At 47.4% G+C, this 13,979-nt stretch overlaps 1 protein-coding gene across 1 annotated transcript; it reads left to right on the forward strand.

Moving 5' to 3' along the window:
- Positions 1–1,706: 1,706 nt before the first annotated feature.
- Positions 1,707–13,455, forward strand: pyr (pyramus). Its single transcript, XM_001361773.5, has 6 exons — positions 1,707–2,570; positions 8,707–8,755; positions 10,126–10,261; positions 11,158–11,273; positions 11,392–13,338; positions 13,447–13,455. Coding segments are annotated over exons 1-6 (2,259 nt in total). The 5' UTR covers positions 1,707–2,568.
- The last annotated feature ends 524 nt before the right edge of the window (positions 13,456–13,979 follow it).

The following is a 13,979-nucleotide window of genomic DNA, read 5'->3' on the forward strand; positions in this document are numbered from 1 at the left end:
GAAATAATATTTCAAGTGAGACATGCAGTTACTCTTTGAAGCCGAACCCACTGGCCCCCACTGCTTGCACTGCTTGGACTCTGCTAACACCTGCAACATGTTTGAACAGACCACAGACCTAACAGAGAGGTTGCCACTGTTAGGCGATAGGTTCGAGCTTCGAACTCAATTTGAAATCAATCTTTTACTGCTTGCTGCGAGTCGGACCAGATTTTATCAACGTAATGTTGGGATACCAACGTGCTATCAATTTCATCATGTTTATGGACCTGTAAAGTAAAGCCCTGCGCTATAAAACCATTACCAGCGAATTTCTGGCAAGCAATGTCACCATTAGTGGAATTCTTTGACAGTTTTTCGCGGTCTGAAGCGATGCGTCACAGATTTGCGTAAACAAAATACCTGGCTGATGAATTTTTGGTGTTCTTTTGTTTTTATTGCGATAAGAGAGGGCAACGCTACTGGATTCCATTCATGGCCGGAGATTCTTCTAGTTTTGTGCGCCCCATGTGTGCCTTTAATTGAACCTATCACAAAACTTGTGCAGTTATCTAGGTATCGAGTTAATTGAAAATTGGTACACGACCAAAGTCCACAAACACTCGTACGGTTCCGTCGTTTTCGGGGAACTACGCCTGCTTTGTGCCCGCCGACAGATCGCGCTTCACAGATCTTCGCGAAACGGTGCTCCAGGATTCTCCAGTTAGTGGGCCCTGATAAGCCACCCAAATATTGCTTAATGTAATCTCAATGGCGGGCTAGTTAGGCGCATAACTTCTTGTGTGATTCTTGTTTTTTGGGTCGTTGGCAACTAACATATGTATGTACATAGATTTGATTTACGGCATGATCAATAAAAGTGCCTGATACAACGGGTCGGGCTAATCGATCAATATCAAAATGCAGCGGCAACTTTGCTAATGGCCTGGCGAACTGGACCTTGCCCAATACAGTCGTCTGGCATTCCCGGTGCATACCCATGCGAATGGGGTCTTGTGGGTGAGCGAGCGACTGGGTGGGTGGGTGACTTGTTTTCGAAAGTGGGGCAGGTGCTGGCGCATAGATCATTATCTGGCGGGGTGACCCACATTCCCGGGGGAATTCCAGACACCAGTCCGTCCCTCGCATGTCCCGACCCATCCCAAGGAAACGTTTCCTTCGGTAGAAGGGAACACACATCCCAAAGAAATCCCTCTATCTATCACCCAAATACTTTTAGTGGGAGTCTGCTCATTAAACATTAAAAAATCCCTCAATACAGAAAAATGAGTATCATGGGGCTATGTTTCTAAATTTTTTATTAACTTAATTAAATTTTAAATTTTTTTGAATTATCCTCTAGTAAATTAATCAAAAATGTTGCATTGAATGTTGCTTGTGGCTGCTCAGGCCTCGCAACATGTGTTCTATCAGCATGTTGACAAAGTGTCGAACAGATATATCGTATGCATTTATATTAATATCGATAGGCCTGCGTTTTTTTTAAACCACTCAACCAACGGCGGCAATTAAGGAATAAATATAGAGGTTTTCCTTGGAAAAATAATGTCAATAATGCCAAAATAATAAGCAATAAAGTATAAAGAACAAAAAGCTGTGTATCTTTATGGTTCTGCCTTTATGGGACGTCGACGAACAGACTCGAGCCGCAACACGTTGCGATAAGTTGCATCGAGCCGGCAACATGCTTTCTGGCCACATGTGGCTGGGCAACAATATCCAGCACCAGCAGTTTTTGAAGGCGGGCATATTTCAAACAACAGCGGGCGGGCGCGGAAACAAAACCGGAGAAAAGAAAAAAGAGTGTCGGATTTTTTTCGAAATTCAGAAACGAAAAAAAAGTCCGCCGATAAACCCCACAAGTACATGTTGATAAAAAAAGGAGAAAAATCAAAAGAATATATTAAATAAAAAAAAAATATATCAACATATCCACTAAATAAAACTGTTGTGTTCGTAGCCCGATCGAAATGTGTGGCGGCAGCTAAGCCAGAAACAAATCAGTTAACGTGACTATCAAATGATTAATTAGCCAGAGGTGAAACAGTGCTATGTGAAACGATAAGCTGATTGGATTTACGAAAATTAAACAAATTGTAAAACTATTGAAGTGCCAGTGCCAAGGAAACCCAAAAAGAAATTCGAATAAAATACAAAAGTTGTCACTGTCGCTGTCGCAAGTGCAATATAAAAAATATATATATATGTACATATTGTTAATCGGAATAATAATTGTACATAACATAAAGTGCAGCGGTAAAAAAATTCCAAGAAATAAAATAACATAAAATAAGGTGTATTGAGAATTGCCGCTCGGATTCGATTGCATTTTTGTGCGGTGTGGAAATTTTTGTTGACGCCGCGCTTCGGCCCCGAGGAATCATATGAAGCTTGATTTCCGCTCGGAGTCTTGTTCGCCGACCACAGCAGAAAGCCCCAGACCCAGCCCCAGACCCAGACCCAGCCCCAGCCCCATGTACGACTGCCGAAGATATTACGCACAAACCCATGTTGGATTATAATTTATACCCTTAAATTTGGGGGCTACAATGCGGCCAGAAATATACAATGTAAGTACAATTTCAATATCGCAGCGGAGTGATTCAATTTCGCCAGAATGATCGCAATTCGAATCGTAAAAATGTGAAATTCCTTAGATATAGAAAAGTTGATTCTTGGGCCAGGCCAGACAGTTGTGAAATTTTCTTAGAAGGTATTTTTTAATGGAATGGTATTATAAAATAATAAATGAGACGTGTATCGTTCCACCTTTTAGTGAGAATTCATTCAGAGCTTAAGCGATTTGTATCTTTTGTGGCGCAACCACGTGCAAAAGGAGGCAAAGAGAAAACCACGCCGTACGTCGTATCCCCCAAAAAGCAAAACCCAATCAAAGGAATAATCCGCAAATACCATGACCTGTGCCATCTGTGTGTGTGTGTGTGTGTGTGTGCAGCCCTCCTGTATAAGGGCCAAGCGCTATTTCACTTAAAAAACAATTCAAAAGCACAATTATATGTTTGAAACATGAAATATGAAATCGCATACGGTTTCTGTTTCGGTTTCTGTTTCTGTATCTGGTTCAGGTCCATAATTGCCATTTATAACTTGTTATGGCACCAACACATGCAAACTGTCAGGATAAATCAGCCGCTCCATGTGTGTGTGTGAGTGTACTGCTCTCTGTGCGCGCCTGTGTGTGTGTGTGTGTACAACCCCTTTTTTCGAAAAATAAAAAAAACTTTCGAGGGTCGTCGGGGACTTGTGGCGTGTTCAGATCTCAGGACATTTACCTGAGCTCTAAATCAACTGCCAGCGCGGCCAACCCTCGGCTGAAAGCGCGTGGAGCAGTCGCCCAAAAGAGTTTCCAATCCAGGGAAAAAGTAAACCAAGTTAAACCTTTAATGCCCCAGCCCCCGCACCACCCCGCACCCCACCGACTAATTCGAACTAATTGTCTCTAATCTCACACCCCATCCGAGGCACCTCTGGCAGGGCAGCCATAAAACAAGTTCAAAATTTCCCAAGTCAAACATGGCCACGCCCCAAATGGCAACGCATTCGAGGGGCGATAAGAGCCAAAGAGACAATATTTGATTTGATAGTTCGAATTTGTTCTTTTCTTTTATTAATTAAACGGAAATAGGGGGCAGATAACACTCGAGAATAGAACCCACCTGGGGGAGAGGGAGAGTGATAAGCCCCAATGCCGCCAGCCCGTTATGCCCGGAGGAGCACCTCTGGAGCCTAGGGTGGTGGAGCGTGCCCAGCCTCTGGCCCTGTCTCGGCCGCGCTAGACTCGCAACAATCTCCGTTATACACATTAATCTATCACACTCTCGTCAAGAGTTTTATTGAAATTTATTGTACGATTCGCCAAATCACATGTTCTAATGGCAAAAACATCATAAACCCGGCTGTGCCGCCTGTATTTATGACTCGGCACATATTTGTGCAGCTTTGATTAATGCAATCACTTGACATCGAGCCCAGAAACAGAAACTGAAACCGAATCGGGCCCAATCAACCATTTGTAACTGTTCAGCCTGCCAGCATTCCAAGGGAAAGATCTGCCACTGGCTAAACGTGTCCCCCCGCAAGTTTGTTGAAAAGTTTGCTGGCGTCTAAAGGTTTTTGTTTTTTATAATTAGGTTTACGCGCGGTTGGCAAAAAGCTGTATGCCTGCTCTGCTCTGGTTTCAGAACAAAAATTGAGTAATGCAATGCCAGGAACATAGGCGTATGACGCCACAGGCTGTGGCTCCAAGTCACGTTCCATAGGGGAGGGGGAGGGCCCCCTTACCGAGCATATAGTACATACATATGTATATCGTTGGCGATTAGTCATGGCAGCAGCTGGGCTCAACGACTGGGAAATCGAGCGTTTCTCGCATTCCTCTGAGGTGGCATCCACATGGCTTCGATTATCGGCTTGGCTAGGATCTCGGGCCATTTCGGACCATCTCGGACTGTCGCCAAGCCGTACAAACGCACCGGAGAGGTGACACCCAAGCGCCGGGCACCCACTATCTTATCAACGAACACGTTCAAAATATACGCCTCGGCGTACTACGCGTAGTAGTAGCCCCACACACACACACACACACACACACCAGTATAATAATAATAATAATAACAATGCGACGACCGTCAAGTGTTTATTGTTTATTTTGCTTTTCCTTTTTTTTCTTTTTTTTGTTTTTTTTTGCTGCCAGAACACGCGAAAGGCTTTGGTTTTACTATAACTAAAGTTTTCCACGCTGATAACTTGGCTTTCTTTTGGCCGTATTTTCATGGGGGGAGAAGCGCTGTGTGCCCGTAGATCTACCAGCTGGTACTCGGTTGTAAAATTGTTCGATTTATGCAAATATTTGCATTATGAATTACAACCAGTCGCAGTCCCCGTCCCCGTCGCAGTCCCCGTTGCAGTCTCTTCTCCAAACACCTGCTTAGGGCCAAAGACGATTGACGTTGCACCTGACCTACAATGTGCCGTGTTGTTGTTGTTGTTTTACGGTTGTGTAAAACAACAAACACACCCACTTTGCACAGTCAACGGCGGAGGCCTAGGCCCTGACCGGGGGGACGGCATCATCGATAACAGATTTTGATGAATTTCTCGCCCCGGAATTAGAAAGTTTTTGTAGAAATCCGTCCTCTGGGGTATGGGGGCTAAGCGTTTGGTTTATGGATGAGTTATTGAGCGCCTTATCAGATCTTATCAAATGTAAAAGCGTCTTTTATGGCTGCATTTCTGTTCGATAACAAAACGGACAATAAATCGATATATCGATAGTGCATCTCGGGTGCATAATTATTGTTGTTTGCCTCGAGAAAAGGTGTCATATTTGAGCAACTCGCACAGTCCCTAGACATTCAATCAATGCACTTGCCCGCATGTTTGCCTTGGGGCCCGCCTCGGGGCCCGTCTGGGCCTGCCTGCTCGCTGTTGACACTTTGGGAAAGTTGCTGAATGTCTGCCTAGCACAACAAAGTCTCCGGCCGCTGCCACTTAAGTAGCCCGTCGTCGGACGGGCTGGCTACTTATCAGAAAGGGCTCTGAAAGCGGCTTATCACCCAATAGACCAGCAGCAGCAGCAGCAGCAGCTGTCGCTGTCGCTGCGACGAAAATCGCATTAGATCCCACCCCTCGAACAGGGCCGGGCCCATTCCGCTTCACGCCTTTTTCAGGAATTATGCAGCAGCATCAGAGTGAGGGCTGCTAATGAGTCGAGATTTGTGTTGCGGCACGTCGCACCTTCGCAGCCCCACAGCTCCACAGCTCCACAGCAGCCTCCAACGCGCAGCCTTGACACTGTGCTCCGTGCACATCAACTCATTTGGCGTGACTTGTGCTCCGGTTCTTCCATATATTGTACGTATATCTAGCGACAGGCAACAACATTAGCTTATCGCTGGGGTACGTTGAACTCTCACGGGCTCCCGATTCCCCGTCGGATCTTTGTTGTGTCTGTTTATATTTGGGGCGTTGCTGCAAGTTCAAGTGCTTTACGGGGGGGGCCGGAGGGTTGAGAGACAAGTTCTCGAATGGATGGACTTCTGAGTGGGTGCCAAAAGTAGGCAAGGTATTGCTCTCTCCCTTTGGCACTCGCATTCTTGCATTACCCACACCCAAGATCGTGCGAATCCGGCCTCCCACTACCGCTGCAAGCATTATATAAATATTTTCATATAAAGCACACCGCCTGTGCGCAACTGGCAACTGTCAAAGTCACTAAAGAACGTGTAACCACCCTCCGCTGTCCTCTGTCCGCTGTTCATTAAGTCGCAGCAAATGCAATTGCAGCCGGTCGGTCGAGGACGAGGAGGAGTCGCAGGAGCATCAGAGGGGATGAGGCTTAGGGTTGTTGCTGGCTCGGCGAAAAGCGCAAGGTGGATGATGCCAGGGCATTGAGTGACATCCAGTTGCAACCCCTAAAACTGCATCGCACTCACACGCACAATTGGCAGCACGGAATTTAACACTTGGTCTCCCCGCGGAGGAGGGGTGGCGAGGCGATTACATGATTGATTGAGGTGCCCGCGAGAACACGTGGCCGCAATCAGAGAGCATAAGTGGCCGCAGGAATCCAAGCCATGTTGTCGGACATCGTCTATCACTTTCTTTGGGGTTTATCTGTGGGATCTTTTTCGCCAACTCACTGTCCACTGGCTGTCCAAATACTTGGGCTTAATCTAATCGCCGTCGCATTCCTCAGATGGCAGGCCCGCGAATATATATATAAATTCACATTTAAAGCGGTTACTATTTTGTGGATGTTGAATCAACAAGTGTTAAAGTCCAGCGACAACACGTGCCCGTTCTCTGAGGCGAAACCCAAACAAGTTTGCTCGGTGCTGGGTGCTGGGTAATGGATACTGGGTACTGGGCACTGGACAGATCTAAAGACATCGGAGGTACATACATAACTGAGTTTTCGCTGCTGACAAGTTGGCTTCACTTAGCACATTTATCGGTCGTTGGGATCGGGTCGAAACACTTGGAGTTTAATTTTAATTTTAATTTCCATTCAGCAGAGTTGATTTATTTATTTCCAAATCAAAATACCCATACAATCGAATGGACAAACTAATTAAGGCCTGAAAAAATGTCCAATTGATTAGATTGCACTTTTTAAAAGTGGTTCGGTGACGTAGACGTCGCCACAAGAGACACCAGTCCATACACACGCACAGCTCTGGCACTAGTATTGGTGAGCTTTTGAAAGCTGCGCCTCAAGGCGCTCATAGCCCGACCTTTGGCTGTCGGTGAGCCGTGTCTGTGTGAAAGCTCGCCTTTGGGAGGTCCCCAGCCATGGCACGTAGCCAAAGGAAAACCTAAGAAAACTATTCAGTATTCAGGGCACATTCCAGACAAGAGCTGGAGGGTCCCTTTTTGGGCTCCCGTATCTGCCGGGGATGTGCCCTGTCTGCATACCAAATAAGGTAATTATGAGTCGCATTGCAAGGCGTAACACACAGACAGACAAAAGTAAAGCACAGACAGAGGAGCGATATCGGATTACATACATGGGAATCGCATAGAGCTACAGCCACAGCGGGTCACATGGATGGGCTTTTGTGCTGTTTTCGGTTTCGGTTTCGGCTTTCCGGCTCCCTTGCGGTTGCCTAGCCAGAGCTTTCCCCCTACCTGGCCCCTCACCATTGAGATCAGTCAGCAGAATGGCCAACAACTCCTCCACACTTTTCATATTTCGGGGAGCCCAAAAGCTGATTTAATTGCTTGCCAAAGCGAAAGCCAAGTCTCCCGGGGGCCACATACTCTCGTATTCATGTGTGTGTGTGTGTGTGTGTGTGTGTGTGCACATTTCAAATGGACCGTATTGTCTGCCGTGAAATTGAAAAATGATAAAAATCGCACGCCACACGGCCCGAGGCATTTGATTTTTCGGGGACGGCCCACTGAGAGGGCAAATGGCCAGGGACTTGCAATGGGACTTGAATGCGCCTCCTCCTCCCCGGGGCTGGCTGTGCCCTCGTCTCTCGTCCCTCGTCCCTCGCCCTCTCTGTATTGATTTCTTGAGCTTGATTCTTTTATATTTTCACTTTTCAGGCCGGGCAAAAAAGACCTTCGTCTCAAGAAACTACCCTTTTCGGTCTTGAGTTCTGTGTTCTCTGTTCTGTATTCTCTGTTCTCCGTTGGGTTTTCGTTTTGTTTTGTTCTTGGCTTTGTAGTTCAGTGCTAAGCTGAAATCAATGACCTTTTCGGCAGCGCCTGGACATGGACCTGGCGGGGATTAGTGGCTCGTGAAACAGTATATGCAGAATACTTGTGCCAAGACTTTCCCGGCCACAAAACGTTGTTCAGTTGAATCGATACAGAAAAACAACAAAAGCCCGGCCACTTGTGCTCACTTGTGGGGTGACATTGAGCCAGAGCCAGAGCCAGAGCCACTGGAAGGGCTCTCCATAGAGTCCCATAGATGGTTGCTTTTAAAGAGCTCACGATCATCTCATGATGGAATGACTTAATTGTTGTTCAAGCCCCAGCAGACCCGAGACGGAAGTCCGTAGCACAAAAAAACGTTGAAAACAAATCAATAAAATCAATAATAATCATTAATAATAAACTGTAGGATTTATGCAAATTTTGCTGTATTTTTGAATCATACTTAGTTCTCGAAATTCCTTATTTATAGCGGGTATCGTAAGCCCTACTACAGCCGTTCCGTTCTTCTACTTTCAGGTTACTACAGTTCACGCTGCCCAATGTCAGGACTATTTTTATACTGATGGTGAGTAGCCCTTGATTGATTTACTATATAGTCTGCCCATCGCCAATCGCCAATTGCCGCTTATGTAAAATAATAATTTTTATTTTTTTTTGCATTTTTACGACTGCGGGTAATTGTAAAGCTTAGCGGATTTATGGCGTATAATTTGTTGTATATATAATCGTGGGCAACTAATTTATGTGGGGGGAAACCGCAATGGTGTCGACCCTTTAACCCAGTTTCGGCCATCTGGGATTCTTCAAACCCCATCGACACTCTGAATAATTATCAGAAAATGTCAAAATATTATTATGTGCTTTTGGCCCATAACGAGATCGAAAGATTGAGAGTGTGTGTAATCGAAAATGGGTGTGTGGAGTGGGGGAAACCCATTCAGAGTTTGATACGAGAGCGTTTGTGTGTACTTTGGAGTGGCTCTGAGGCTCTGAGGCTCTGGGGCTCTCGGCTGTGGGGGTCTCCACTTGAGCCTAACCATAAAAATAATAATAATTATTATTATGATTATCACAGACACTCTCGCAGACCCGCACACACGCACCAAAGCGTCATTGAACTGTGGAAAAGGTCGCCCGTCAAACGATACAGTATTTTCGGCTTTTGAGTAGTGCAAACACTGCCCCCCACCATCCGATCTCCGATCTCCCATCTGCCGCTCTGCCGCTCTGACAAGCGATTGAGGAATGTTCCATCTGGCATTCCACACGGACCCACGACGGGCACGCGCCTCCCCGGCACTTGGGCCATAAGTTTGGAGCTCCTTAGGAGCTCCTAAAGCCCCCCACTAAGCCCTGGGGGTATTTTTAGCAATTTACCCGAAAATAACTAACCAACGACCGGGACGTTGGTGCCGTGCGCTCTCCGTAGACCCGATAAACAGTCGATTCCACCATCCATTGCGATATGTCATTTGTCTGGCTGGCGGCTTGCCGCTTGTTTTGCTGATTTGCATATATGCCATATCTACGCGTGATATCATTAATGGTCTTGGTGAAATTCAGTTGGTCAAAGGTGGAAAACGTGTCAGCGAAGAGAGACATGAGCCAGACCCGTGCCAGCCAGTGGGTGGGGCCAGCCAATCGGAAAAGAGGGCGGGGCCACCCACTGGGATGGCTCTAGCTTCAGGGCCGTGCAGGCCGCTTAACGACCCAACTTGGACCATTAAAGGCCTTGGGCCGGCCGTGCCACATGTGTCCGAGTCGGGCGAGGCTCCATAATAAAAAGCTCCTCGTATTAATGGAAATTTATGGGCCAAAAGGGTTTCGTTATGCCGGGCTGCTGGGCTGCTGGGCTGCTGGGCTGGGATTAGTCGCCAGATGTGAATCAGCTATTAATCGCCATACTTTCTCTCTCTCTCTCCCTCTTCCGTGCAGGTAATGCTTGCTCTTGGGATCAAAACAGGCGCAAAGAAAACGGACGAATATGTTTTAACGTTGAAGAAACACAACGATCGTGCGCTGCACATCAACGCGCACGGCAAAGTGACCGCCGAGGACATATCGCTGGCACGTAAGTATCCCCTCCTCGCCCCCCACCACCTCCTCGCCACCCCACCAAGACACTCCCGAGTTCGTTCATCAATTACCATTGGCATTTAAATTAAATTGGCATTTATACTAGAGTGTGCGAGAGAGTACATCCCATCGTATATACATATTTTGAACTCTGTCTGCCCCCCTCTCTCCCTCTCCCTCTCCCCCGTGTCTGTGCATATGGCGTGCTTAATTAAATTATTGGTAATTTAATATTTGATTGATGTTATGAACCGCCACGAAGCCGCCCCAAGCGCCGTCCAGTGCGTCTTTTAATTTATTTCGGAATTTGTTTGCTTTTTCTGCGGTTTGCCAAGCCGTCTCTCGTCTGTGAAGTTCAGGAGCAGCCGCCTCATAGTAGGTTGATGGGTGACCGAAAGCGACAAGACAGCATGCCAGGCCGCAGACCGCAGGGGCAAAGGTCCGGGGCTGGTACCAGGGCCTTGAAGCATCTCTTCGGGCCTCTCTCTCTCTCGGTGAGGAAACAGAAAACTGTCACTTGGGTATTTTATCTTATCAGTGGAGCTAGTGCCTGGGCTTTAGGCAAGTTGATCGATTTGCTGTGGCTCTACCCCCCTCCAGACCCTAAGAATTTAGAGATTTTTCAGGGTTAAGCCCCCCACCCCGGCCACTGAGAGGGAGTTCAACGACTGAACGGCAGTTGATTAATAGATTTCATTAAATGTCCCAACAACCGGCGTCCCACATGGCGCACTTATCAACCGCCCAACGCCTTTTATAACTTTATCGGAGAACCTTTCAATTAATTGGGTTATCTGCTGGCGGCTCAAGTGCTCCGCCGTTGACTATTTACACAATAGAAAACTTTTGTTTGCCAATAATTAATTAAATTTGATTTTTGAATTTCCACAGAATCCTTCACGATGGACAGTGTGGGCGATGCACTGAGCGTGGACTTCAAAATCACCATCTATGCCAAGGATGTGGACTACTATCTGTGCTTTCATCAAGGCAGACTTGTTGGAAAGGTGAGTCTCCACCAGATATAGCCTAGAGAACGTCCCGTCCCCCCCGTGTCTCTGGCAAACCCGACTAACCGCAGCTCTGGCCTTGCTTTCTCTCCCTATCTCGACCCTCTCCGAACAGAGAAACGCCACAAACGACTGCCACTTCAGGGAGTCACTGGATCACGGCTACTATCAGTTCACGCACGCCTACAATCCGGTGCTGCATGTGGGGATCAAGCGCAACTTTAGGCCCATCGGTCCGCGGGACCTGGAGCGCCCGAATCGGATGCGCAATGCCTGTTTCCTGTTCTTCCGCTCGGAGGCGGAGCATTTCCGCAGCAACATGGCGCTGTTGGGTCCCAGGAAACACAAGTTTTCCAGCAAAACCACTAAAACGACGACCACGTCGACAACGACCACAACCACGCCCAGTACTACAACCAGCAGCACTACAGCCAGACCCACAACAGCCCCCACAACCACCCCCACCACCACCACCACCACCACCACCAGCACAACCCCCCACACAACCACAACCACAATGTTGAGCCCAGTGCCAGTGTCGGGCACAAAACGCGTGCGTGGAAGGCCGCGTCGCCCTGCAGCATCTTCGGCAGCAACCAGTATTACTAGCGATAGTTCTTCTATAGCCCACAACAGCAACAGCAACCACAACAGCAATAGCCTTAAGTCCTACAACCAAGCCAATAGCAACAACAACAAGAAGAAAGACAACCACTTGGATGACATGTTGCAGGAGCAAAAAATCATCAAGCGAAACTGGGAACGGCGTCAGCACCGCCAGCAGCAGCAGCAGCAGCACCGCCTACGGCAGCGGCAGCACCACAGCGGCGGCGCCACAGTGGGGGCCATGCAACAGCCGCAGCCGAAGAACCTGGAGGTGCGCCACCATCACAACAACGCCACCCTCATGGAGCGGCGACGACGCCGCCGGCTGGAGCGGCGCCGCCACAAGCAGCAGCAGCAGCAGTGGGAGCAGGAGCAGCGCGACACCGAGCACCTGCCCAAGGCCTCGTCGTCCGCCTCCTCGTCCTCCTCCTCGTCGACGGCCACCACAACGGCCCTGACGGCCACAGCGGCCTCGCTGGCCCCCTCCGCTTTCAATCTGGTGGCCATCCTGGCGGCCAGCAGTCGTAAGCGGGACAGGCGGAAAAGGTCTGCCGCTGCCGCTGCCACGGGATCAGCGGGATCAGCGGGTTCCGGTGCGGCCACAAGGGCGGACATGCAGCTGGTGGAGATGGCCTCGCAGCGCCAGCAGCAGCAGCAGCAGCAGGAGGAGCAAAACGAATACTCAAGACCCTATGTTAATAGAAACCTAGAAACCCTAAGCCCAGAGCAAACCCTGCAGCTACCACCACACCTAAACGTAAGCCGTAATCTAAACGTAGATCTTAGTCTATATCTAAATAGTGATAGCGATAATGTTAATAATGCAATACCTGCCTTGCCAAAAAACTACAACTACAACTACTTGTACAGTAACGAGCATTATAATATGAGTACTAAAAGTAGCACGACTGATTCTAGTAGTTTAGAGACTAGCACTAAGTTCGATAGTCCAAATAGCCATAGCCATAGCCATAGCCATAGCCATAGCCAGAGCGCGTTCAATCAGAATATTGACAATAATCTTAAGCAATCCAACGATCGAATTGACAGTGTGGCAGATGAAGCCGCAACGAAAGTGGAGCCAGGGGCAACAGCGGAAGCGGAAACAGTTATCGAAACTGTGGCGGAGTATCGCAATCATATTGATGCTAATAATATAGTCGACGATGGCTCTCCCATCGAGGAGGAGGAGCACGAAAAACATATTCTAAAGAAGCTTTTTCGTAGCCTAAACCTGCCACAGCCGCAGCAGCAGCAGCAGCCTCAGCAACAACAACCTAATATTGATAACTATAATGCAAATATTAACGTTGTTAACGATAACGATAACGATAACGGGCTGCTGATCAATAATAACCATAATAGTAATTATAACGAGCAATTTGCGAATGACGATGAAACGATACGAATTCAAAATAATAAATATGAAACACATATAGTACAATACAAACCTGTGGTATTTATTTCGAAAATAAACCCCTCCCAGCTGCTAGTGGCGAAGACTTTCAAATTAAAGGTAAGATTATGGGTAAGACTCCATCTGCCATTCCCTGCCCACCACTAGCTAAAATGATGCCTCATAAACCGATCTATAGGTAACTAGGCCTTTTCCTTCCCCCCGGAAAGCATATTTGGCTGATTTCCCCCCTCAAGCATTTTTTTTTTGGACACTCAATTTGAATTGGAATTCCCCACTGAAAAGTATTGGAAAAAAACCACAACAACAAAATTCCACACATAATACGAAAATCATGTTAGATTTGATAAGAATCTCGAACAATGTGTAAATCGAACGTCGCCTATGACCTCAATCCGTTTGGAGCGGCCAAAGTCGCCGCCGAGTCGCGGGCAAAACGCGTGGGCGATTTTCGGCAATTTTCATCACAAAAGATGCTTTGGGGCTAAGGGAAAATTTCGATGTTTGATAGCATGTCAGGGGGCATGTTGACACCGCATAGATCATAAATCATATATAAATAAAGATTTCATATTAATTTATGCAAAGCATCCGAGATGTATGGCGTGTCTGAAATTAATTAACCAACATTTTTGTATGCTGAGGCGACGTATGCAAATTTTACCCGCAAGTGCGACCAG

The sequence above is a fragment of the Drosophila pseudoobscura genome, chromosome 3 (genome assembly GCF_009870125.1).
Source record: "Drosophila pseudoobscura strain MV-25-SWS-2005 chromosome 3, UCI_Dpse_MV25, whole genome shotgun sequence".
Taxonomy (NCBI): Eukaryota; Metazoa; Arthropoda; class Insecta; order Diptera; family Drosophilidae; genus Drosophila; species Drosophila pseudoobscura.